We start from the raw sequence: 27902 nt of genomic DNA on the forward strand, positions 1-27902 counted from the left end.
TCATACTTCAGAAACAACTGAGTAGTATATCTGCGTGTAATTAAAATGTTGATACAGTGCACTGTGCTGCTGTCAACGGCTGGTCTGAACAACATGTATCAGCCTTTGTTGACTAAGCTTTCCAAGTACCAGTACAGCAGACGTGTCAGAAAACGCGCGCTAGGGGAAATAGACTACGGACACCATTGACTGGTTGCATAAAGTTTACAAGGTATACAGCTACTGTACATCACTCACAAACACGCCTGCCTTTGCTAATCTGTTGATGTCTTGCATACTGGATAGGCCTTTGCATTGACAAAAGACACGCTCGACACGCTGACACAAGAAACCCTACCAAGGACGAGATGTAGGACATTTTATATTTAATTTGGATAGTGCGAGTAAACACCATATTTTGCAAAGGACGTAAAATGTATTTGTTTTGCTATGAAAAATAGAAGGAAAACACACATGAGGTTTATTTATTTTTGTGTTTTAAATTAAACCATTTCAACTCATAGCGGGTTCCGAATCACCCGAGGTTAAAACCACTCTCCCAAGACAAAGTAAAAAGTGGCGTACACAATTCTTATTCTTATCCTTCTATTTTTCAAACTACGTGAATAGGCCTACTAGAAAAATTACCAGTATCTACAAATCTACCCGTAAATAATTTTCCAATATTGCTCGTATAAATTACATAAAATGTTTTAGCATTAGTTTTATTTACTGTTATGTTTACTGTCTGACATGTCTTAATAAACGATAAACAAATTGTATTGTATTGAAAAAGTAACCATATCAGTGACCAAATACTGTAACTTCAAAGCAGGTCCATAATGTTGGCCCCCATACGATGTAGCGAAACCAAGACACAATGGAATACAAAGTAGGCCTATTTATAAAGTCAAAATGGAAAACTAACAGCTTGCTAACCATATTGACATTACACAAGCAAACAAACAAGTAATATATTTAAGTAGGAGTTAAGTGATTAAGTCAAGTAATTATCAATTCAAATAATCTCGCCATCTCACTCGCCAATTTTGGTGTAGTGAGTGGGATCGAAGTGGATGGCGCGTGCACTCTTGATTTGGCTTGTCGAACTTACGAAGTTTTGTTGACTAGCCTATTTCATTCGATTTATCTGAGCAGTATATCATTCTTAAACTATCGATAGTTGATTACTCGCAATATGGGCTACACATTTGATAACTGTTGTAATAATATGCAGATGTTAGACTTAACATCTGTTTGTTTACTTTTCTACATTTTTATTTTTATTGTTCATTTATTGTAATTTTATCTTAGTTAAATAATATACTTTTTTCATAAAGGAAAAAGGTACATTATTTAACTGAGATAAAATTACAATAAAAATGTAAACATAGAAAAGTAAACAAACATGGCGCAGTCTTCTAATGAACCTAATGATCCCCTAATGTGACTCATGAAGCTGTAATCCCCCAAATGTGAAACCGCCTGAACCTTTTCCCTTCAACCCAAGTGAATGGGAACATTTTGAAATGTACCATTCTTTGAGCAGACTTAAAGAAGCCAATGGAAAACAGCAGGAAGATATGCTAATTTACTGCATGGGGGAAAAGGAAGAGCAAATACTTGATTAATCAGATTAATTTAAACTAAAAGAATCAGATGTAAACAATTATGATGTTGTTTTGAACAATGAATGAACAATGAAAATATAAACATAGAAAAGTAAACAATTCAATAATTCTAACATATGCATATTATTACAACAATAACAAATTGGTTGTTGTTGAAAGTGATAACGCAAGGAAAATCAGACACTGTAAGGAAAGTTATAAGGAATACGGAAATTCATGTACATTTAATGCCAACAGGTATGTGTGCAAAGAGTTAAGCAGTTTTCCGTGTATCACTTTAAAAGGAAATTATGACTTTTCAAAGTATTTTGGGGAAGTGACCAATGTGAACAATCGAATTGTTGTTTCCAATAATGTTAATAATTGTTTCCAATAAAAAAACGAATCTACATGGTCTTTTCGTATAGAAGTGTATTACTAGCACAGAACCAGTACCAATTAAAGTAATTAAATATTCCTTTTAAATAACTCTACTCATTCAAATTCTACACAACAAACATTACAAAAATGTCATGAATGAATTTTTAATTATTAGTACCGTAAGGTATTAAAATAAAATACCCCCGCCGCAGCAAACCTGCAGACTAATTGAATTTCCATTTGCTTGATTCGATTTACACTAAAATGTCTCTTTAAAAATATCAAATTCATTCCCTTTTTAAATAACATTAGTTTAACTTAGGTTCTTACTTAGGTTTGCTGCAACAGGGAGGGTAAAAAGGTGTGTTTTTCTGTAAAATGTTAATAGTTTAGTATGAAATTAATGCATTTTCAAAATGTTATCAAAATATGACCATAAACAAGCAGACTACAACAGTTTACTTATTCTCCATAAGAATAACATGGGAATTTTAAATTAACAGTTATTGGAATTTTCCCCGTAACCATTAGGCGCATAATAACGCTTCAATACACTCAATTATTTGTTTTTTTTAATCTCTACAAAATGGTTCGGAAAGAAATTTTTAGTTTTTAGGGTAAAAAATGGGAAAAATGATTTTTGCTCGAGTTATCGTGCTAACGGACACATATAAATAAATAATTATATATATATATATATGAATGTGAACGGATGGTGTTTTTGGTCTCTTGGGACCTCAAAACGAAAAATTAAATCGGTCCCGGGTCCAGGTCTTACCATGAGTACTACGGTAATAGCTTATTCCATGGGAAATTCGCTAAAAATGATTTGAAAACTCTTCACACTATGTGTAGGGGAAGAATGTAAAACACGAGAAAAAATTAAATGTCGCGAAAGATTCATTCGAATGAGTCTTATCGCAGGTAAAGTCGAAAGTCGACCTATCGCAGTCGAGTCATCGCCAGACGCCAGCGACAGCCCGCCAGCTGATTTCCTTATCTTCTGCTGTCTCAGTCAGTTGTTGTAGTGCGTCGTCGTCGTTTACTGATAACCGTGACAGGTTGACTACTAAAGTTCGTGTGCTGTTGTTGTCATTCTCAATGTAACAGTGCAAGAGAAGAGATAGGACATTAGTTTGTTAAACATTGTTCGGTGCCTGCCTGTTGTCAGGTTGTCACCTAGTTAGGCGCCGGTGCAATTTATATCATTCAGTTGTGGTTGTGATCATTTAATAATGTGGGCCCCCTTGTTGTTGTTGTGTCTTTGTTCGGGAATAGCCTCGCAAAATCTTGACCACCGATTCTTTTTGATGCAAATCATAGAGAAATATGGGCAGAACGGGAGTATAACCTATGAGGTAAGACTAGTTTTGGTTTAGTTGTGTTGTGTTTGAATTAGTTTGTTTTTTACTTATGTTTATTATTCTTACTGCATGCTCTGCATTTTTCTAAAATATTGTTTTTTTTGGTTTGTGGGATTTTACATATTTTGTAAGACATTTATTTAAATATGCATAATCTGTGTTGGTTATGAAGTTGACCATGAAAATAAAGAAGTCAACATCAATCATCACATACTTAGGTAAGTTAATCCCACTAAATGTGGATTATGATGATTTATGTCAGTTTGAGGATTAAGATTACTGTACTTGGATAAGCTCTGTTAGATACATGACATTATTTATCTTATTTTTTACAACACTTATTTCGGCATAAACGGTTAGAATCTGATCTTGCAGGAGAAGTCTTCGTAATTTCCAATTTTTCTGTTGTTTCTCCAAGATTGATAGACAGTGTTCCAGAAACATTGTTTTGGAATTTCAGAGATTTGATTTTTTCAACGGAGGTAGAAATATAAAATACTCTAACTTACTCCTAGCTCTTGTCTTGGTTTAGGGGATGTCTAACTTTTATTATTTATTTTTAACCCTTACATACTTAGTATAAAAATAAAAAAATACCTAGTATCAGTGAAGAATACTATAATTTAATAAAATTGTCATGCAATTTCATATATTCGTTCCTAGTAAGTTAGCTTTACTTTTGTAGTACCGTTAGCTACAAGTTTATGTTGAAAATTCAAAATGTCCAGCTGCTTTTATTTGCATTTCCACTTTAGCCAAACCAAAATGGTTTAAAATAAATTGCAACTGGGTGCATTAAACCCAAATATAAGTGAAAAATTTGATGTTAAAGTAGATTAGGTACGGTAACTCCATTTTCTATAATCTATAATTCTATAAGGTACATAACGAGACTAGACTTAGTACAAATAGAGATTAGGTAGGCTACATGCTACAACTAGTCGTAGATACGACTTGAAGCAGTTATGTATGAGATACAACTTGTCGCTATAACACCCGTCAAGTTTTATTTGCAGATTTTAAGAGAGATAACTAGACGTAGATACATCTAGTCGTCTAGATACAACTACCAGTAGTCTTGAATACGACTTGATACAGACGTATAAGATACAACTTGATGCTAGCATACCTGTCGATTTGTCTGCAGGTTTTGAAGAGAGACAACTAGATGTAGATACGATTTGACATAGGCGTATGAGATACAACTTGTCGCTACGCTAGCGGACTTGTCAAGTTGTATATACAGATTTTTAAGAGAGACAGCTAGAAGGGTACGCCATTGTCAAGTTTTATCATAAGAATTTGGATGAGATACATCTATATGACGACCCTCACAGATGTCCTTACTTATCTTTAACTAAAAAATACCCCCAGCCGCAGCAAGCCTGCAGACTAAGGGAATTCCATTTACCTCGTTGGTTTCACAAGGTTATTCCCCTAATAGTCAGATTTATTTCCTACTAGCTGTAACCCGCGGGCTTTGCCCCGTTTAACTTCTTAATTTTCAAGATTATCTCGTTCGCATGGCTCAATCACGTCCTGGTTGAAGTTTGTTCGCTACGCTCACTCACCTTTAGGTTGGAGCTCGTTCGCTACGCTCATTGCCTTCAGGTTAGCTCGTTCGCTAAGCTCACTTGCCTTCAGGTTAGCTCGTTCGCTACGCTAACTCACCTCCAGGTTGAAGTTCGTTCGCTACGCTCACTCACCTTTTGGTTGCAAATTAGCTGTTGTCATAAATGCAAAAGAAATAATAGTGCTGCACCCTGTTGGTAATCCTTGTAACTTGAATGCTATTGAACATCATAGAACAGAACCAACTTGTTTAATTGAAACAGCTGTTAAGATTCAATAATTCCATTTCTCATAAGGTTAACATGGGAAACTCCAGAGCCACTGGGGCGGAGCCCTAAAGGATTTTTGAAATAAGAATATGCCTATATGTTAATTGGGGATGTGAGCTATCATCATGCCAAATTTCAGCCCAATCCGACCAGTATTTTTCGCGTTCACTTGTCACAAACATACATCCATACATCCATACATCCAAACTTTCTCATTTATAATATTAGTAGGATATTTAAATAACATTGATTTTTATGAGTTCTTAGGTTTGCTGCTACAGGGAAGGTAATTAGGGTAGGTGACTTTTTTAAAGAAATGTTTATGGCAAATGTGAGTAACAAATTTGCCAAATTACATCAAACTATTCCCATAAACATGCTATCTACAACAATTTATCTATTCTCCATAGGAGAATTTTACAGTTCTTTAAATTTCCCCCCTAGTTGTTAGACATACAACAACACTTCATAGTATTCAAAATGATTTTCCTACAGTTACCTAACAATGTACATGTTCTCTCACTGATTTGAGAAAGCAAAGTGGCCAATTCGCTCATCAGTGAGACAATGTTAACATTGTCTCACTCTAATTACTTTGTCTCACTCCAGATTTGCATCGTGAAGGCACGAAATAGTGAGCGCGTAACATGCAGTCAACGTCGTATGCGCGCGAAATACGTTGGCAGCACTGGCTGTAAATCAGCTGGTCAGCTGTTGTACTGTTGTATTTGTCACTTCGCATTAAATGTTATGTTAAAAGTTCACTTCTGTGTAAAAATAGGTTATGTTTCTTCACCAATTTATTTGTTTTATGGTAACTGTAGGAAAAGTATAATGTGCAACTCGAGTTCAAAGTACAATTGCCTCACTCGAGAAACCATTCCTCACTCGCCTACGGCTCGTGAGTAAGGATTTCTCTCGAGTGAGTCAATTGCTCACTTTTCTCACTAGTTGCACAAATAACTATTGTTTTGAAGCTCTACAAAATGGCTTAGGAACAAAAAGCCAAATTTGATAAAACTCTCTTCCCATAGTCCGATCATGCTGGTTAATTAATTTGTTGAAATAGCCAAAAATAGGTTTATATGTTTGTACCAAATTTCATCACAATTGGATGATTTTTACTCGAGTTATCGTGATAACAGACATGTAAGAATACAAACGAATGGTGTTCTTGGCCTCTGGGGACATCAAAACGAAAACGAAAATCGGTCTCAGGTCTAGACCATTAGACATATGGTAGTAGTTTATAACTTTTTTGGGAAATTTGATAAATCAAACATATACTGTAGGTAATTAACATTCTTATAGGCCTAACTTTACATTGACCCTACTTAATGTAAGATTCTAATAAACCTTATTAAAACTTTCTTTGCAAAATTTACAATCTTATCCAATTAGCCATAGGTAAGTTGATAGTTTGTACCATGAATCACAATTAATTTGTTTTGTGTTGGGTTGGTTGATAAGATAAATTAAATTGATTATCTAGGTAACTAGTTGCCCTGATATTGATATTACGTTTGACTCACCTCAAAACAATGCAAGACCACCAGATTATCAACTCAAAGTAGCTGATACATGAATAGTTGTAAGGTGACTCTCTGCATAACAAAGCGTGCCACACCCATTTTTGAGGAAGTGTTGAATGCTAAAATTATTTAACCTGCTGCATTTCAACTGGTTATTTAGCTGAGATATTATAATACTCACTTAACAATCTACTACTAGTTACTCTCAGTTGGTAGCTTTTTGTAATTTTGAAACTGGATCCATTTGTTCCATTGTTGGCTTGACTTATTTCTTGTCGCTCCTTTATAGCGAGAGCATTAGGGAATCCAGAAGAGCTTGCCATTCATCCCTGTCCTGCGCCAGATTCCTCAGCTGACCCCAGGTCTTCCCGACACTCCTAGGCTTCCAACAAAAAAATACCTTTATTGGTCTTCTTCAGATGTCACAAGGTCTTCCCCTCTTTCTCGTACCTTGGGGATTCCATTCCAGGGCCTTCTTTTGAATTGCTTAGTCCGACTTCCAAAGACTGAGGCCTAGCCACCTCCACATCTGTCTTCTGATTTCCAGGCTGATCTTTTGTTGCCCCTTTGCCTCCCAAAGCTATTCATTAGAAATAGTATTTGGCTGAACACTCTTAGAAGGACATGCTTGACATTTGTGTTATAGATGTGGATTTTGGTTTTCATTGAAATATTTATATTTCGCCATATTCAGTAACGCTGAATAAATGCTGCATTAGTTCTCCCAATGCGGCTCCTAACATCTTCCTTGGCTCCTCTCTCCGTCTGCTGTGACTTTCCTCCCGAGGTATTGGAAAGATTCAACCTCTTCATTCACCTTCCCGCTTAATTATAAGGCTTGGGCTACTCTGGAATTTAACCTCATTTCCTTTGTCTTGTTCACATTTATCTTGAGACCCACCTCTTCAGCCTCTCTTTGTAGAGAACTTAGTTTCACCTGAATATTGGTATACCTCTGAGCAATCCAGCAAAGGTCGTCAGCAAAGTCAAGGTGCCGGTACCCAGCTGCTCCCTCAGTCCCCACTGAACTTCCTAATGTTTGGCTTTGGAGGAAAACTTATCCTGGTTTAAGAAACTCAGCTTAGCTCAGTCGGTAAAACGTATCTCCACAAGTCATCACATTTCATTTTACCTCAAGATTAAAAATAATCCAAGCTACTGATTCATTATCCTCAGACCAGCTTTAGACAGTTTTAAAGTCAGTTCCGTGAGGTTCATAATATTGGGCGTATGATTATGAACTAATGTGGTTGATCTTCAAAGTCTGCTATTACATAGCAGTCTTATCTAGTTGAAAATAACATAAATCATACCTAGGTTTCCTTCTTTTCAGGAAACTAAAATGTGACGTTCTAATGACTTGTCTGACCATCAAGAGTATATAATTTTTACACTCTTTCCTGGTTAATATTTTGTACGGTAACTATCCTAAATTAAATTTTCTGGAGATAATATAAAAGAAATTTAAACAAGCTTGTTATAAATTTATAAGTTTAATTTCTGTCTTAGTATATGTTAATTATGTTGAACCATATTTACCTGTTAAAACTTCACACAATTTTAGAACCTAGTAGTTAACTTCATCCTCAAAATTCCTCACACGAACTTGATGAAATAGATTTTTACAGTTGAGCTTGTTTCCGTAATAAATTGTCGGAGTGTTATTATTTCAAACAGTTAAGTTTAAAAGAACCACATTATTCTTTTCTGCGTCTTCCATTTGTCAAAAATAAACATGTTTACTGCCACAGGACGGGTGGAAAATCGCTTCTCAGACCCACATGAAACTCACTCACTTCATGAGACATGCACTCTGCGTTCCACACTCTACTTTATGCCTGAAACCCAGCTTTGGTTAAATTAGTTTACTCTGCATAAAAAAACTATTAAAAATGAAAGAATCTAAGCTACAGAATCTATGTATGTTTGTATTAGTAGGTATTATTAAAGTATTTTTGTAATTTTTGTCAAGGTTAACGTTTTAGAATTGTCATGATCTAGCAATACAATTATTTTATTAACATTTCTAGTACCGGTATTTGTAGTAATTTAAGTCAAAGTTGTACTATGAACCCAATCAATTGTAGATAACAGTTCTCTACCTGTCACAAGTGGAAGTGGTTCTGACAGTTCTGTGAAAAGTCAAGTGCTTCCTGGTTTAAAGTACTAAGTACTGTACAGAGGAAACCAAAACATAAACATTGGTAGTATTTAACTCATTACTGAGTTGTAACCAATTATCTTTACACCTTGTTTTCTGCACTTAACCCGTGACATGAGTTGTTGCAATATCCACAAGACAATGAAAAAGGTTTCCTTAAGATAAGTGAGAATTATTGTGAGTTCATTGCAACTTTTGCTAACTAGTTCTGTACCTACATATTTCCCTTTACATGTTTACATTGTTTGTTCTTCATTTTGTTATCCAGTATGCTAAAATCCACATAACAAGCATTCAAAATACACACAGAAATCAGCTACAGTGTGACAATAGATGAAAACTCTAGCAACCTAATTACTTTTCCAGTTACAGTCCTTGACTACATGGATAGGTACACCATGAACTAAACATTTTTTGCTACCTGAGGTTCAATAACTTGAATTACATTAGATTACCTTTGTTGTTGATGCCTGTGCTCTTGAGTAGGTAAGATGTTTGTGTCACCCTGTGCATTTCACCAGCTTGTGTGGCATCTTCAGGGGTCGGTCTTCTTAAGTTATAAATTGTGACTGTGTGTATAAATTATTTATTGATTTCATGGTGATATTAACCCCCCAGCCCCACACACCCGGTGCCCCCCCCCTCAGAATGTAGGTATAGGACTCCCTTGCTGTGCAGCTATTTGTGTGAATACTCAACATTATAAAATCCTACTCATTTGTTGTTTATTTGAACATTGTTTGTTGATATTTACAAGTATCAGGAACTCAGAAGTAAACCAAACTAATCAGAGTGGTTTGATAACATTGTGGAGTAATTTTAACAATCATCCTCAACAAGTTAGATTCTTTCTTTCAATGAATTTTGAGATTATAATTCATTTTGTACATTTGACTCACAAATATATATGTTTCAGGGATTTGAACGTCTTTATAAGAACCTTGGCCTCGGAGAAACTCATTCCGTTCATTCTCATTCTCATGAACATGAATATCTTGGAAAAAATAATCCCACAGATAACTCAGCTGTTGAAATTCCTGAAAACAAAAGCCTTCTTTCCCGCTCTGGCCGAGAGATAGATTCGCCAGTGGCAAAAGACAGTGAGTATCAAATTAAAATAATTATTTTTTGAAATTATATGTTAATCACATTAAATCTATCTTTATTTGGCGCAACCATTGAATATAAATGCATACTCAATGGTGGAATTTAAGTGTAGTTATAACTCATTGATGTAGGCCTATAAAATTATTTGAGACAATAAGTCCTCTCTTTTTGGAAGTAAGTCGTATTAAAAATTTCTTTCATTTGTGATTGCTCAAGTTAGTAAGTTCAACAGATGTCTAAAAGGGCAATAAGCACTGAGTTTGTATATCTATATTCACTAATCTTCACGACTAATTTCACAATCTTACATGATTCTGTTTAGTTTGTGCAATCTGTGTTTCACTGAGACTTCTATTCAATTCAAATATGAGTAAAGATTTCTTTTTCCTAGGATCAGAAGAGGAGCTGGAGACGTTAGTTGATGCACATGAGGAGGTGACGGTGATTGCCCCACCTAGCAACACAGGAGAATCCCCAAAATGCTTGGCCCCCGCTCAGATACTTGCTGTCTATGGTGAGAAATAATCTGAGAAGGTGAATAGTTGTGGTTGTAGAGCTCCGCTAATCAGGGCTGGTATTTAACATCACTACCACCCATCATACTAGAGGGTTGGGGGTATAGAATAGTGATGTGGGTACGTCAAGGCAACTACTTGTACTGTGGGTTCTTGGAAAAATTACAACTACTGAGAAGTGACTTTTAAAAATCACTACCTACAGGGCAAGGTAGTGCACAACACATGTGTTGGTGATACATATGAGGATTATGGCTATGTGCCACCTTAGGTGAATTGAGGGGATTGCAAATGTGTTCCTTGGTACCAAGCAACGTTTCTTGTTTGTTTACTTACATAGATATATATCTAAGCTAAAGCTAAAACTTGAAACCACCAAAGCATTGGGAATTTATTGTGACATCATCTGTGAGCAAAAATTATGATCACTGCAACAATTTAATCGTCTCATGCAATCACACCAGCGACATCCGAAAGCATTGGTAGCAATCATGCCGACACCCCTAGGTCTAGCCTAAAGTAATGTGAAAAACATTCCTGGGCTTGTGCCTAGCGTCCTAGAAAAAAAACAAACATTGTACTGACTTTGACATATACAAAGCTTACGTCTCATACTGTAACACTGCACTTTTTTACTATTAAAGCAGTCTTTTTCCCATACTCAGTCAACAAACTATCATATTCAAGTCTCACTCACTATGCTTTGTTTCATAGATGACAGGCAATTCTGTCCTTTATTTTAATTTCAAAATTTACCCCCATTTTCCACATTCCATGTTCTTTTTTGGATTATGGCTTACAAAAAGCATGTGAATAATAAAAAACGGTCCTATGCTTGGTTATCTAAAGGCTGCAGTTTTATTCTGGGAAAAAATCAACAGCTTTTTGATGGTCGATACTGGGCCCACCTGTCCTTGATCATTGCGGACTGATAATTGGTGCTGACTATACCAGATACATCTGTTGTTAGTAACAAACTCACTTCATTCTACACTCATCCTTCACTCATATTTGGGTTTAAATACGCCATCTTGGCAGAGATCTACAGTCAACTCTCTAAGACGCGGATATATTGCAGGTGTTCCCCGTAGTAGTGAAGGTCTCAGTCCCGTCAGATTCCTCCATCTCTGCCCAGCTATTATATATCAACTGGACCAACACTCTTGTGATAGTAGCAAAGCTGACATCTCCGCAGAGGAAAACATCGTCCTTTCTCACACCAGTAAGTACCAATTTTCAATTCTTCACTCAATTACATAATTTGTAATCAATGTACAAGGAAGTTTACACTTTTATCTATAAGTATAACAGAGGATGTTTGTATATATATCTATAAGTATAAAAGAGGATGTTTGTATATATATTTGTTTGTTTGGCAGTGATAAACTCAGACACCGCTGAACCGATTGCCACGAAACTTGGTACATACGTGTAGAATGTCATGGAATAGGTTTATACACCATCAACTTCGTGATCCGTCCAATCGGCTCCGCCCCAGTGGCTCTGGAGTTTCCCATGTTAACCTTATGAGAAATGGAATTAATGAATCTTAACAGCTGTTTCAATTAAACAAGTTGGTTCTGTTCTATGATGTTCAATAGCATTAAAGTTACAAGGATTACCAACAGGGTGCAGCACTATTATTTCTTTTACATTTATGACAACAGCTAATTTGCAACCAAAAGGTGAGTGAGCGTAGCGAACGAACTTCAACCTGGAGGCGAGTTAGCGTAGCGAACGAGCTAACCTGAAGGCAAGTGAGCGCAGCGAACGAGCTCCAACCCAAAGGTGAGTGAGCGTAGCGAACGAGCTCCAATCTAAAGGTGAGTGAGCGTAGCGAACGAACTTCAACCAGGACGTGATTGAGCCATGCGAACGAGATCATCTTGAAAATTAAGAAGTTAAACGGGGCAAAGCCTGTGGGTTACAGCTAGTTTTATATATTTGTTCATCTCTGAAACATTCACAACAGTTTAACATACACTCTTTCAACTTTAACCTAAAACCACATAACGCCCACAAGAATTTTATCGACCAAATCAAATTATTTAAGTAACCTTTTCTGTTCAGTTCATTTAAATAAAAAAAAATATACTTATTCTATGTGATACTCTGTGTATTAATCAGTTTTTATATGTTGGTAAAATATTCTTTGGTAAAAAGATATTTTAAAACTGATTTGAGTTAGTTGATCCTTTAGGAATAAAATAGAATATTTACTATTCGTGGTACGAACGCTATTTTTCACCACACTATACCCTATTACCACTATTTACCACAATAATAATGCACACTGACAGTCAACGCAACTACAACTTTAAGGTTATGTGAAGAAATAATTTGAGGAATCAGCAAAAATAACAATAAATAGTTGCTAGGCAGCAGTGTCAATAAAAAAAATTCTATTGCAATGCTATGGATACTGATTGTGTATTTAATATGCATTCATGTTTTATGAAAGTATGCGGGCAGCTGATTTTGCGGCCCTAGGGATGTAAAAACCTGCTCGTTCCCCAAATGACGATGACAGCTGGCATGGCCAGCAAAACGTAATTTTCAGCCACCAATGAACGTATGTAAAACAGCTAAAAACATCATAGTGTGGTGAAAAGACGTTTTTAATATCCACCAATCCACCATATTTTATGTTATTATTGTAAACCATATGAAAGAGTCCAGATAAGACAAAATGACCCTATATCAAATCTGTGGAGTGTGATTTAGCCGTGGAAATTGTTTTTTATGCATATCATAATAACAAACAAAAAATCTTTACCACTAATATTTTACAAACAATATGCGATACTCTGATATTCAAAGAAAAATATTTATTATTAGCACTTATGCATGAAATGTTGAGCCCCATTGCAATAGGAACATAATTCAATCTAATCTACATGTAAACATGATAAGTAACAAACATTGGAAAACATGTATGATTATCAGCAAAGTTCACCTTATCGCTGTGTAGTTTACTAGACTGAGGTAGCACACGCCACTATAATCACCCATACTTATCACCAACTACTAATCCTGTTGACTAATCCTTACATTCTCTCATTGTGTTAAGTTATTGGTAACTCATTTAAATATGACTCAACTGATTGTATTACAAAATGTAGAACAAGGTTGGACAATCAGGCCGTTTGGTCAGGGTTAAAACCACCGATTGTTTTATTGTGGTGCTTTGTGATGTGACTGAAGTTGCCACAAAGATGATGCAGAGATTTGGATGAACTTGAAGAGCAGGTTCATTTTGATAGCTGATGTCAGTCTTTTTATTGCTTCTATATTACTGAAATGACCAATGCAGCAAATCTGCTGATAAATATACTGCGTCCTTGATATAAAATAACTTTACCCAACCCGCCATGTTAAACTTCCGTATCCCAAGCGTAATGTATACAACTTCTTTTCTTCACAAGTGAAGTAAAGATTCAAAAACTCACTCGGTGAAGTAATGAAACCCATTTAAATAACATTAAATGCTTAACTTACAAAAATATACCTCTATGGAGCCAACGATGTTCAACGCTAGAAATCAGCTGTGTGCTTGAATTTTTTTATGCTTTAAAGTATTTTCCTAACCTAGCTTTTGTTTTTAAAAGAACGTTACTCTTAGAAAACGAGTGAAATGCAATAATGAAAAATATTTTACGTAACCTCCTGTATATTGTCGGGTCAGCTACGTTACAGGTTACGCAAGAGCGTGTTTACATCACTAAGGTGAATTAAGGTGAACATTCACCTGCGTGATGTAAAAACGCTCTTTACTACACTTGTAAGATAAATAGCTATTGGAAAACTTCAATATAACATGTATTGTGTACCTAAGTAATCACTAGGAAAAATAGAGTTCAACTAGCTTACTTGAAAAAATTAGAGCACAGAAAACATACTACTATAACCCAGAATGCCAACCACATGGTAAAAAGCATTAAGTGTTTTGAGAGAGCTTTGCCTGTCAATTCGTAGGCAGCGCCACCAGCGTTGCTATGCTGAGTGTATGGCAACTCTGGTGGCGCTGCCTACGAATTGACAGGCAAAGCTCTCTCAAAACACTTAATGCTTTTTACTATGCAGTTGGCATTCTGGGTTATAGTAGTATGTTTTCTGTGCTAATAGATTCACAATTAACTTAATTAACATAAGCCACAACACTTGCTACAGTGGTGTAGTCGTAAAATATCCAGTGTGGGAACGCTTACCATCGTTGAAGAACTGATTAACATATAGGATTAATATATATAGGAAAAAGCAGAGTAAACACTACACCACTAGTAGACTAGCTGAACTCTATTCCTTTCCAACAAAATTCCTAACCAAGCAAATGGCTTTCCTTTGGCTTAAAATACAAAATGATCACTAGTCAATGGAACAAATTCTTGTAACACAGTAGACTCACTCTTATCTAGCCTCCTTGGGATTGAAGTCAGTCTGGATAGCTGTTTTTCCAATTAAATTGAAATACTCTAAAACTTGTTAAATTAGGATCATCTAATGCATACAGAATGACTAGCTTGAATATTTTACTTAAATTGGAGAGAGCACATTGTATTTAGACATCTTATCACTCTGGTCTCAAATCTTTCCCACATGAAAAGTCGTTTCAGTACTGCACACTTCCTGCTGATCCAATCTGTATAAAATGATGTTGTGATAAAAATTTCCTGGTTAAAGCTGAGCAGATGTCCCTTCTGCAGAGTGTAGTCCAAGAGGTGTCCGGGTAAAAGGGAGTCTCAGTCTACTGATGAATTAATTTTGAAAAATGTCTATAACTAATGGTGTTAACATTCCAGATTGGTTGTATGCCGTGCTGTCCATCCTTGTCATCAGTGTTTCTGGTTTTCTGATTGTTGGAATCATACCACTTGTACACAAGGCAGTTATAGATCAGCTCAACTGTTTCCTGGTTGCTCTCGCTGTGGGAACTCTGCTAGGTGATGCCTTCATTCACCTCCTTCCTCATGTAAGCATGTGTGTTGTAGATTAGATGTCCTAGTTTTATGAGTTATTTTTGTAACATTTATAATTGATTGGTTGTTGGTTGTTAAACTGTGTAGAACCCTACTACCTTGGAGATTATTCAGGTGGATATACGAGAATTTTCTGTAACTAACATTCTCCATCAAGTCACTGTCGCGAGCTATACCAAATGCTATATTTAGAGATTTACACACAGGGAAGTAAGATACAGAGGATACAAGATTATGGGAAAACAGTGTGCTTTTAGCTCTGGTATGTTTGGGCGTACATCGTACACATGATGCTAATGATTACGATAACCTCCGAGCTCCCTTCATCTCTTTCTTAACATCCAAACACTTAACTTCATTCAATGGACTTCAACAGCGGTTGACGCCACAACAGAAATATAATCACAAGGTAATTAGTACTTGGCAGAAAGCGTCGATTTTCCTTCACCCAATTTTTACCTAGTATGACTAGACAAATATTGGATGAATTGAACTTTGGTAGTCTCAGATTTGATCAATCTCACTTTGCCACAAGGGAAGTTTGAGACACCTTAATGTACGGAGAACCCTTGTATGTCTTTGCACAAAATTACAATTAAAATAGGAAGGTAAAAAGGTAATGACACATATCGCATATACAGAGATACTGTACTAAATTTTTGTATTCCCTCAAGATGAAATTTTACATACCTTCCCATTCCCATTGCATAGAAGTTCTTAGGAGTTTTATTGTAGTATGTGACGGTAAACTCATGTTAACTGTGCTGCTTTAGTAACTTTCTGTAAACATTTCTTGTATCTTGTATCGTTTCTAATGTAGAGTAGTGTGACATAGATTTGTAAAGTTTTCAATGGGTACTTTAGATTAAATATTTATAGGATACTTTAAGCTATAATAAAATTGTGTACTTCGACAACAGAAGAAAATACAGTACAACCAAACAGTAGCAAATAATAAACAAAAAGTAAAGTACTGATAAACTAAAAATAAGTATTAGATTGTGTTTGTTGGCAAAGTCTTAACAAGTTATATAACCGGATACTATTCTAAGTTAAAGATACTGATAAAACCCATTATCAAATAAAAATCTGAAAGTATTATCCCGTTAATCTACATCATATAACAGCATTCAAGTATTTGTTACCTCATGGGAGATAAGATTTAGCATTACACGACAACTGTTATATAAACCAGTCTAGATTTTGATCTTTCCAGTGTTATACAGCTTATTGAAATACATTGTTAACTACCAAATTTTTACAACAAATTTGTGAAACCTCCCTTTGGACAAATGTTAATACAATTAGTTTACTTGTGGATTGGTTTAAGACCATTTTCAGCAGGGGGTCTGTAGGTCCCTGACATTTTTAGGTTAGGCCGAGATCAGTTCGAGCCAAAATAATTTTTGGGCCAAGCTTAAAGCTTTTACCTTCACAAATAGCTAATAAATGCTTACAGATACATAAATGCTATACCTTAAATTCAGATTTTTAAAATTTCCTAAGCAATCATGTTTTTTCAGGCATTGGAGTCTCACAATCATGATGAACAGCATAGTCACACGGATTCTATTAAGAAAACTGGATTCATGTTCTTAAGTGTTGTCAGCTGGTTTTTTGTACAAACTAGTGTGACCTGGTATAAAAATATGAAGGTAAGCTGTAACCATTTACTGTAGACTTCATTGTTGTTTCATTTTTTGTTTGTTATAGCTTTCATTGAGTAACCCAATTAGTTTAATTACCTGTTTCTGGGTAGTCCATTCAGTGCTTATTGCCACAACTAGTTTAGAATTCTCAGGAAGTAATCTTCAGGTATTGAAAGATATCAAAATTGCTTCATCATTGATTAGATCGTCCGTTCACATAGAGAACATACGCGGACACTCATGAACAACATATTAATCAAAGAAATTTAACGATTAAAAGACAGTAACTAAGATATCCAAAGTTATGTGACACGACCGGTGGACGTAGAGTCTAGACTTGAAACTGTGATATTCATGTTGTTTATAAGCCTTTATTCTTTTTTTGCTCTTTTTGATCGGAACTTTGGAAAAAACTGGGCGTGTGTGGACAGTTTAAACATACACAGGCCCAAACTGTTCTAAAGCTGCATTCTCACTCGACGTAAATACAAAGACTTGTCAACACGCTTTTGTGAGCCACGCCTTTAGTGAAGGGGATTACCACCTGTCGTAAGGCATGGACTGTTCACACGACCCACGCTTTATCTTTTGGATATAGAAAGCTTCAGAAAGCAAACAATGGCGGAGTGTATTGTTTAGAATTGTGCAGTTGGAAAAGTGGAGAAAGGGCGTTTAGATGTAAGAAAGTCGATACTTGAAAGTAACGGAGAGGTGCATCAATAGATTGCATGGTACGGCTACCGTTCATCAGCGTTCAACTCCAAGAACATCAAAGTGTCATTGTCCTGCAATTAATTACTCATGTTCCTGATAGCTCAGACATAGCACACATAAAAAAAAAACCTCGAGAAATAAACAATACGCCAGCCAAGATGAAAAATTGCAGGCTGTTGAGTACCGGTCAAGATTGGCCAGTTAAAAAGTTGGCCAGTTAAGAGCTCTCCTCACTACTGGTGATGTCAGAGGCACCACCACTAGGCCGTGGCCTAGGGCTGCAAGCAAGAGGGGGCCCAGGCGTTTTGTACAAAACCAAGCTTTTTCAAACAAAAATTAAATTTTTACTTTCTAAAATTAATGATTTGCCATGCTTGTGGGTGACTATATTGATGTCCCAGTGATAGCAGGAGATGTTCACGATTGCCGGTGACAATGATGATGTCCCAGTGATAGCAGGAGATGTTCACGATTGCCGGTGACAATGATGATGTCCCAGTGATAGCAGGAGATGTTCACGATTGCCGGTGACAATGATGATGTCCCTGTGATAGCAGGAGATGTTCACGATTGCCGGTGACAATGATGATGTCCCAGTGATAGCAGGAGATGTTCACGATTGCCGGTGACTATATTGATGTCCCAGTGATAGCAGGAGATGTTCACGATTGCCGGTGACAATGATGATGTCCCTGTGATAGCAGGAGATGTTCACGATTGCCGGTGACAATGATGATGTCCCAGTGATAGCAGGAGATGTTCACGATTGCCGGTGACTATATTGATGTCCCAGTGATAGCAGGAGATGTTCACGATTGCCGGTGACAATGATGATGTCCCAGTGATAGCAGGAGATGTTCACGATTGCCGGTGACAATGATGATGTCCCAGTGATAGCAGGAGATGTTCACGATTGCCGGTGACAATGATGATGTCCCAGTGATAGCAGGAGATGTTCACGATTGCCGGTGACAATGATGATGTCCCTGTGATAGCGGGAAATGTTTTATTTACTTAATTTGACCAAATTTGTTATGAAAAACAGAGCTTGTACTTTTATGAACGCTTGCAAATAAAGACCTTATTTATTTATTTATTTATGTTCACGATTTTGCCACGATCGCGGTGAGGTCCCGCAAACAGGACGGGGTGCCGCTCGGGTTACTTTGGTCAAGGGCCACAAGTACCCTAAATCCGGCACTGGTGCCACGCCTCGAGGGAATGCGGCTTATGTCTGAACCAAGTGGATCCAGATGACAAGGAGTTAACTGTGCACAGTTTGATGTTTCATTATCAATCTTATCTACTCCAACTATTCTAACTATAAATACTTTCTTTGACTTATGTTGTGCGTGTAACTTAATTTTTTGGTTAAATTTTCTGTCAACTCTGAGTGCACATAGTAGTCGCATAAACATATATTATTAGGAAACATACTGAACATTTTGTTAGTGGGGGATTAACAAAACTGTGCTTTCAGGCAAAGGAGGAAATACAAGAGAATGCAAACTACATACCCGTCAACACCACTGATAATGATAACCAAATGGAAAAAGGTGAGAAGTTAGTTAACAAAATAGTTTAAAGGTTGGGAAACTGGAGAAGGTTTACCTTGACAATATTTTTATATTATATTTACTTAGTAGAGCTTTTTCCCAAAAATCAATTACAAAAAATAAAAAACTCTTTAAAAACAATTATTTTGGAACAGACTGTAGTATTTATACCGTTGCTCACTGGACTGTGCCCAAACCATACACAAAATCCAGAGACATACCTTGTTAAAACCGTTTAATTTTGGGTTGTTTTAGAGGTTAAGGATGAATGTATTCTCCATTCTTTAAGTTAGTATCATAGATAAAACATATGGTGGGTCGAGGTCTGGGGTAGAGAAAGGCCCCACTAGAAAAAACAGGCCATGCTGCAGCGCGGGTAGCGCAACACTCCGTCACAGTGGTGGATAGTTGTACTAAACTCTTACCATTAAAATCTTACAAACAGCCAGCTTGTTTATTTACCTAAAACATATCGGAATGGTGATGGCAATGAATTTATCAATGAAATCTATCCACCATAGTGTGACGTCATGGATCCTGCAGCATGGCCTGCTTTTTCTAGTGGGGCCTTGGGTAGAGGTCCTGTTTTGTTTACAATTTGTTTCTTGTCATATCTTAGTATTTCTTAGTATTTTGTTTCAGTGTATTTAAAACCTTGTTTAACCATATAATACGATCTAATCGTAAACAATAACTCGTTTGCTAGTTATATACGGTAACCAAACAGTAAAGCTCTAATCATGAAATTAACATTAAAATAATAGAAACGGAATTTCGTCAACACTATTCATGTATATTGTGTATACAAAACGAGTAAAGTATAATTTCATTTGATTTGATTTGACTAGCGCTCAGTGTCACTGTACATGAACTAGACACGAAAAACGAGCTTTAAAATTTACAATTGGATTAAAAGTCTACTCGTGTTGATTAGTTTATGTTTAGTATATCAATACTTATATACATACAGCTTTAAGTTTTGGGTTTCCCCAATAATACTTTTAACTTAAAAATAACTCTGATTATTTTAGAGCTACTGCCTGATGAGTTGAGTGGTTTTAGTGCCCACCTTCATATCTGAAGGTTGCTGGTTCGATTTCAAGCGGTCCTGGATCAAGATGTGTCATTGACCTATTAAAATTAACAGTGCTGTGCAGAAGAGGAAGACCAGATTTGGGACCTTTCTCTTGAAAAAAGAGGGTCAGCAACAAAGATCAGAGTAAGTAAATGGAATTTGAATGTGTAGAAGTAAAAAATACCATATTTATCAAAAATTACATGTCCCTACAGAAATGATGCAATTGGGTGAAGAGGCCAGTCCCAACTTCAAAGTCAAAGGTCACAGTCACTCAAAGTCAAATTCCAACTCGAAATCAAACTCCCCGATTGCCATGATGATGGTGTCAGGTGATGCTATTCACAACCTCATTGATGGTCTGGCCATTGGGGCAGCCTTCAGTGGAGGGTTAGCTCCAGGGTTTGCAACAGCTGTGGCAGTCTTCACACATGAGCTGCCTCACGAACTAGGTGAGTACTGGAACTGTTACTCCCATGATAATGCTACCAGGTGATACTGGACCTTCCCCTATTGTTTGATGTATAAACCTAAACGCGCACTGGGTCGGGACTGTACTGATGGGATTTTTTAAGAATGTTTAGCATTGATTTGCCGGTACTAGGTACTGGTATTGTGTGCAGGTACTAGGCCGTTACAGTCGGGATAGGACCATCCATTCCTTCCATCCGAAATTAAGATCGGAAAAAGATTTCTATTTTCTAGGACATTCAGACTCATCCACCACTTCGGTTCCGTCTGCAGCGCATTCTTGTGTTTGACAAATGACAAATGACAATTCTTTATTGCACATAACATCTGTTAAAGTTATTACAAATGTAATACACAGACAGGTACATTGTCAAGGTTTCTAATAAATAAGGAAATCTAAATAGGTATAAAAAACCTAGGATTTAGCCAGTAAGTTACCCCTACAAAGCTACAGCATGGTGGAACTGTTTATGTTAGGAGAGGTTGATGAGAGATTGGGTGTCTGTTACCAGGAGTCGTTGAAAAATTCCTCAAGAGTGTAATATGCTTTTTCTACTAAAACTGTTTTGATTTTGTCTGTAAATTTTGCTAAGTTTAATTGCTTTAAGGAGTTTGGAATTTTATTGTAAATTTTTAACCCCATATAGAGAGGACTTGTTTTATATTTTTTTAAATTATGAGTTGGGTATTGAAAAATGTCTTGTCTTCGGGTATTATATGAGTGATTACTAAGATAATTTTGAAACATACCAGGATTTCCATGAACCATTTTTAAAATTTCAAAAACGTATATTGAAGTTAGAGTTAAAATTTTAAAATTCCGAAACAATTGTCTACATGATGTTTTTTTGGGGCAATTTGCAAGAGTTCTGATTATTGACTTTTGTTTTTTAAAAACTTTGTGGACATCTGTGGCTGTCCCCCATAATGTAATACCATAGCTTAAAATAGAGTACACATAAGCATAATAAACATTTTTACATACTTCCAAGGAGGTAACCTGAATTAAAACACTTAAAGCATATCTTGTTGGACTAAGTTTTTTGTTTAGAAAATTAATATGTCCTGTCCATTGTAGTTTACTATCCAAATATATCCCTAAAAACTTTACTACATTTGTGGGCGAGGCAGTAGTTTCTGTTCCAGTGGTTGAATTTCTCAATTTGAAAATTAAAACACTAGTTTTATCTTCATTCAAAAGTAAGCCATTTTTTAAAAACCAATTTGCTATTTCTCCAATTGTTTCTTTGACATCATCATGTAACATTTTAACAGTACTTCGTCTGATGAGAGCTGTTGTATCATCTGCATAAAGGGTAAAGTTACAGATTTGACTTGAAAAATGAAAAGGTAAATCATTAATATATGTGAGGAATAAGAGAGGACCTAGGATTGAACCTTGCGGAACTCCATAGTTATTATTTGCCCAAGAAGAGTATTTGTTCCCAGAGGCGGTTTTAATTACTGTTCTTTGTTTTCTATCGCTTAAGTAAGACTTCAAAAGTTCAATTATTTGTCCATGAAAACCAATTGCTGTAAGTTTTTTGATAAGAATTTTGTGATTAACACAATCAAAAGCCTTGGATAAGTCGCAGAACACACCAGCTGTGCACTGCGACTCATCCAAGGCCTTCAAAGCGCAATTTACAAAGTTGTTTAAAGCTGATTGGGTATTTAGATTTTTAAGGAAACCAAATTGTTCCTTGCAAAACTTGTAGTTATTTTCCAAAAAGCTAGATAATCTAGTGTGAAGAATTTTTTTCATAAACCTTTGAAACATTACTTAATAAAGAGATCGGTCTGTAGTTCTGTACTTCATTTAAACAACCTTTTTTGTGAATGGGTACTATTTCTGAGAGTTTTAGTAGTTGGGGAAAAACACCTTCTGCAAAAGATTGATTAATTAGTGTAGCCAAGATGTTTGATATTTCATTTGCTGACCATTTCAATAATTTAATGGGTATACCGTCCCAGCCACAGGCATTACTGTTCTTTAAACTTAGAATAGTTTTTTTTACTTCAATTTCATTTGTTTGATGAAGATTACCTAATTTTGTCACCTGAACTGTAGGATTGTTAGCATACGGATTGATATTAGCACTGTGTGGCATGTTTGGCAGCTTAAGTATATTGACAATGTTGGAGTACTGATAATTAAACAGTTCCGCCACGACTACAGCATCATCAGTAATTTCATTGTTGACCTTAAGTTTAATGTGAGGCTTAACAATTTCACTTTTAACACCTACACCTAATTCTTCCTTTACAACATTCCACATGGCTTTGGACTTATTTTTTGCTTGCATTATATACCTATCATTTGCAGATTTCTTAGCTTTTTTAACAATCTTTTGAAATATCTTTTTGTAATTTTTGACATAGCTTAGAAAATTAGGATCATTACTAAATTTTGCTTCATAATGTAATTTTCTTTTGTTTATTGATGACACTGTTATCCCTAAAGTAACCCAAGTTTTTGATTTACTTTTATTTTTTGCTTTAAAAGGTTTAACTGGAAAGATTTCATCCATACTTAATTTAATCTTAGCCAAAAAATTTTTGTAATTGTTATCCACTGAACCATCTAAAGATAAAGACATCAAATTACATCTCAAGCTATTAATAAATGGGGCGATGGATCCTTCAGGAAAACGTCTTCGATAGGATTTTACAGAGTTTGTTGCTTTTAATTTAAATTTACTACTAATAGGTAGCTGAAGGAATAGAGCATTGTGGTCAGACATAGATAAATCAAGATTCTCAAAAGGAGCTTTACCATAATTTATAGAAGTTAGAAAGTTATCAATGCAGGTTTTGTTGTTTTTGTTATTCTTGTTGGCTCTTTGATGTTTATCAAGAAACCATGATTACTAATTTTATTTTTAAATTCTTCTACTAAATTACTATTCTTTTCTAAAAGGTTAATATTAAAATCAGCTGCTATAACAATTTGTTTCTTTTTTGCCTCAACTTTCAAAACAGTTAGGAAGCTTTGAAATTTTTTAAGAAACAAATTACTAATGTAATTTCCTGGTATTCTATAGACTGATACAATTAACAAATTAAGATCTTCAATTTCTACAAATGACCCTTCAAAGATAAACTCCTCATTGAAAGTTTTACTTAGATCTTGTCGTGAAATGGTAGAAAGGGAATCATGGACTAGTATACAAGATCCACCTCTAGAGTAATTCCTGAAAAATCCATCCCTCAAACTGAAATTGTGTATTCTATTTAACAACAGTTTATTTGATTCTTATATATTATTTTCATTAAAGCAAATTATTTTAAAATTTTTTGTGCTTTCTAATAAAATATTTATCTCTTCAAATTTTTGCTTAATTCCTTGAATGTTGTAGTGCATTATACAATTACTTAGATTTTTTGACAACACAATTTCATTACCGATACCTTTGTCGCCTTTATCAGATTCTGGATAAGAATACTGCCCATTATCAAACACATCAGTCATGTTAGGTATTACTTTGTAACTAATGGGGGGAACGTGGTCAAATTTCCTAAAAAAGGTATGGCATTTGGTCTGTTAATCTTATACATTTCTATTTTAGTAGTTATATAATTAAGTTGATCAGAATTAGGGGTTGCAAACCCTCTGAATGGAGATTTTAAATCTGGAGAGTGGGGAGGACTGTCAGTGTGGACTGGAGTGTGGAGGGCTAGGGGTGGTTGACATTTCAGGGGTAGTGACAGGGCTGAGGGTGATATTACCATCACCTCCACTTTCACTCTCACTTGGCTGGCTCACATCACTCACTACACTTTGGCACCGGCTGGAACCATGGGGAGATGCGGGCAGGTGGTTGCCGGGACAGGTTGTGGTGGAGGTGTTGGCGCCAGTCAGCTCCAGCGTTTTGGTTTGGACAGTACAGACGTTCCAAATTAACATAACATAGTTTTAAGCACAAATCAGTGTATGCACCCTACTTAACCAGGTGTAGAATGTCCGTATCATTTGTTCGTCCAGTACTGATTGTTCCAGTACACGCAGTCCATTAAAAAGTGCAGAATGCTGTATCGTCCATCAGTGCACATTTTATTTATCATTAATAATTTTTATTTCTTAGTTCTCAAGGTGTTTCAACAATCATCAATAATGATTTTTTTAATAGTTGACATTGACATTGTACTTTTAATATTATTCTCGTAATGAGCTGTGGCCGACTTAAAAAAAAAAACTATCATAGGTGAACTTAGTGTGCTGAGTGTGATGTTGATGGACAATTTTATAAGTGGCTCATCCAATCATGTTCAATTTGTATAAGACATTGGTAATCTGGTCTTTATAGATAGAATGTCTTCAGTATCCAAAAGTGTTGATGCCTTTGTATGGTTAAAACTGTTATTGCTAAAAATAAAAATCTACAGTTACAAAGAGGGGAACAGTACATGTTTGTTTTTAAATTTATATATGTCAACAGCCATCAAGATAAAAAAATGTCTATACTACCCTAACTCAACTTAAACAGCACAAAACATTACCTTACATGTGCTGCAAACATGGATTATGTTTAGAGCTATTGTTTAAACATTGGGAATACACAGCATTCTTAAGGGCAAAGTGTATCTATTCCATATAACTTTCTGATTTTGACAAAAAACTCATGTTCAACTGGATCCAGCAAACCAAAATCATCAAAATAGGTCTCAACCACACACTCCTAGTTCATCTCAAGTAATGGACTTAAAATGTTTAACCACTGATCAAATAATTGTTTAATTTATTTATTTTCCTTCCCTCAGGTGATTTTGGAGTTCTTCTACAGTCAGGGATGCCAGTAAGGAAAGCTCTGATGTACAACATTGTCTCATCAGTATTGAGCCTGATTGGAGCGATCATCGGACTGTTTGTAGGCAACATTGGGGACATCACTCGCTGGATCTATGCATTCACAGCTGGTTCCTTCATCTACCTCGCCTTGGCTATATTGGTACGTAAGGTCATTGTTTGTGGATACCGATGTTCATTTCTTACTTGATCTAAACCACAATCCAATATATTTTTCCCTACAGTTACCTAACAATGTACATGTTCTCCCACTGATTTGAGAAAGCAAAGTGGCCAATTCGCTCACTACTATCTAATTACTTTGTCTCACTCCAGGTTTGCAACGTGAAGGGACATTTCTTTACCAATTCATTTGTTTTATGGTAACTGTAGGAAAAATATAATGTGCAACTCGAGTGCAAAGTGCAATCGCCACACTCGAGAAACCATTCCTCACTCGCCTACGGCTCGTGAGTAAGAATTTCTCTCGAGTGAGGGAATTGCTCACTTTGCTCACTAGTTGCACAAATAACTAATTCATCCCATCCATACTATTTTTGGTTTGGAGGATGCTCCGGATGAAGTGCGACCAGCAGTGCCAGTTGTCCTCACACTCCATTATGGTCTCACAAACCAATTCCACAACAACACCCCAAGATATCAAGTGGCTTCCTTGTTGAGCATATCTCAACATGGACAGCCTTAGAAGTGTGATTCGTTGGGAGTACCCGGGCAGTAAATATCGTCAGGTGAATTGAACTTGGCCATCAAACATAGGTACAACCCAAAATAGCCGTGACCTTACATGAACTGCGAGAGGTAGTAGTCAATCTCACCATGCCGTTGTTCCACCCATGGCTGGACCCACCTGATGAGTCTGGCAGTCTTCTTGTTAGTCATCTTGTTTGTGATATTACTAGTAACATTTGTAATAAATTAGAACCATCGGTATTACATTCAATACTTAATGAACATATTGTTTTAGGTACCTGAGATGAACAAAGAGAAGACCAGCTTGTCCATGATATTTGTAAGATTGGCCGGAATCTTATGTGGAGGTGGTCTGATGTGTTGCATTGCACTTTACGAGCAGGACATGCACAATTTGTTTTTATAAGTAATATTACGCCTTTATCAGTGATAGTAGACTAGAATGTCTTCAGTTAACATAAGCACAGAATAAAGACCTTACCTAACACCCCTAAATACAAAAACCGTTGCTTTTGAATTTGCTAGTAGGCCTCTGGCACGTGCAAAAAGTGTGACTGCAATCGCTTGGTGTAAAATACTAAAATAATTAAAAAAACTCTGTGAATTTTAGGTCAATTATGTCAATAATTATGAAAAAGAAAAAAAAGGAGTATAAATACTAATACTGTATTATTGAGATTTTTGTTAGTGAGTATTGTTGGGATGCTACTTTTTTGTTAGGGGCCCTCTGAATGTTGGCACTGGGCCCACACCATCCAAAACCAGCCCTGGTTGGCCGCTAGGTCAGACGTGGAGGAGAGAGAACTGATGTTACTACACCGTTACTATCAGCTAACAAGTGAAATTAATACTATGAAAAATCACTGCGACAGCAGGGCTCTTAGATTCTGGTGTAGATACTAGCAGATTCAAACACAACATTACTCTTGTCTCAGTAAGAGAATTAGGTTAGGTCTGAAATAAGTGACCCAGATATTAAAACAGAAAATCATTTTATAATATTTTTAGAAAAAGCTGCTAGTCTGTCTTGTAATTTAATTGTATTTAATTTTCTTTAATATGCCAGAAGTATTAACGATTCAAGTAGGTATACTGTTTTACTTTTCAGAACTTAGAAACAGTTTTATACATTTTAAAGAAGTTAAGGCTGGGAAATAAAGCTATGCATTTTTTGATAATTGAATTAAGATCATTCTGTCTATTAACAACTGCTACATCCAGATGTGAAAAGAAATACTCTATTAACTCATTAAAAAGCCAAATTTTACTTATTGATAATCAAAATATTTATAAACTAGTTGCAGATGAAAATTCTTACTCGTAAATTAAATTATTTGCTCTCGTAAATTACAATATTTGGACTCCTTAAAAATAATATATTTGTGGGAGTTGTAAATTAAAATATTTTTCTGTTATAGACAGAAATATTTTAACTAGTTTTAAATCAAAATCAGTTGTAAACTAAATCAGTAAA

General features: G+C 35.8%; 1 protein-coding gene across 1 annotated transcript; it reads left to right on the plus strand.

Moving 5' to 3' along the window:
- Positions 1-3052: 3052 nt before the first annotated feature.
- Positions 3053-27749, plus strand: LOC129001846 (zinc transporter ZIP10-like). Its single transcript, XM_054429300.1, has 10 exons — positions 3053-3328; positions 9785-9968; positions 10367-10489; positions 11569-11712; positions 15290-15459; positions 16990-17121; positions 19310-19385; positions 20676-20912; positions 25693-25880; positions 26703-27749. Exons 1-10 carry the CDS (start codon positions 3206-3208, stop codon positions 26832-26834), a joined length of 1509 nt encoding a protein of 502 aa, XP_054285275.1. The 5' UTR covers positions 3053-3205; the 3' UTR covers positions 26835-27749.
- Positions 27750-27902: the final 153 nt, after the last annotated feature.

This window comes from Macrosteles quadrilineatus, unplaced genomic scaffold, assembly GCF_028750875.1.
Source record: "Macrosteles quadrilineatus isolate MER2022 unplaced genomic scaffold, UCM_ALF_1.0 Scaffold_8__2_contigs__length_117827958, whole genome shotgun sequence".
In the NCBI taxonomy this organism is placed as follows: domain Eukaryota; kingdom Metazoa; phylum Arthropoda; class Insecta; order Hemiptera; family Cicadellidae; genus Macrosteles; species Macrosteles quadrilineatus.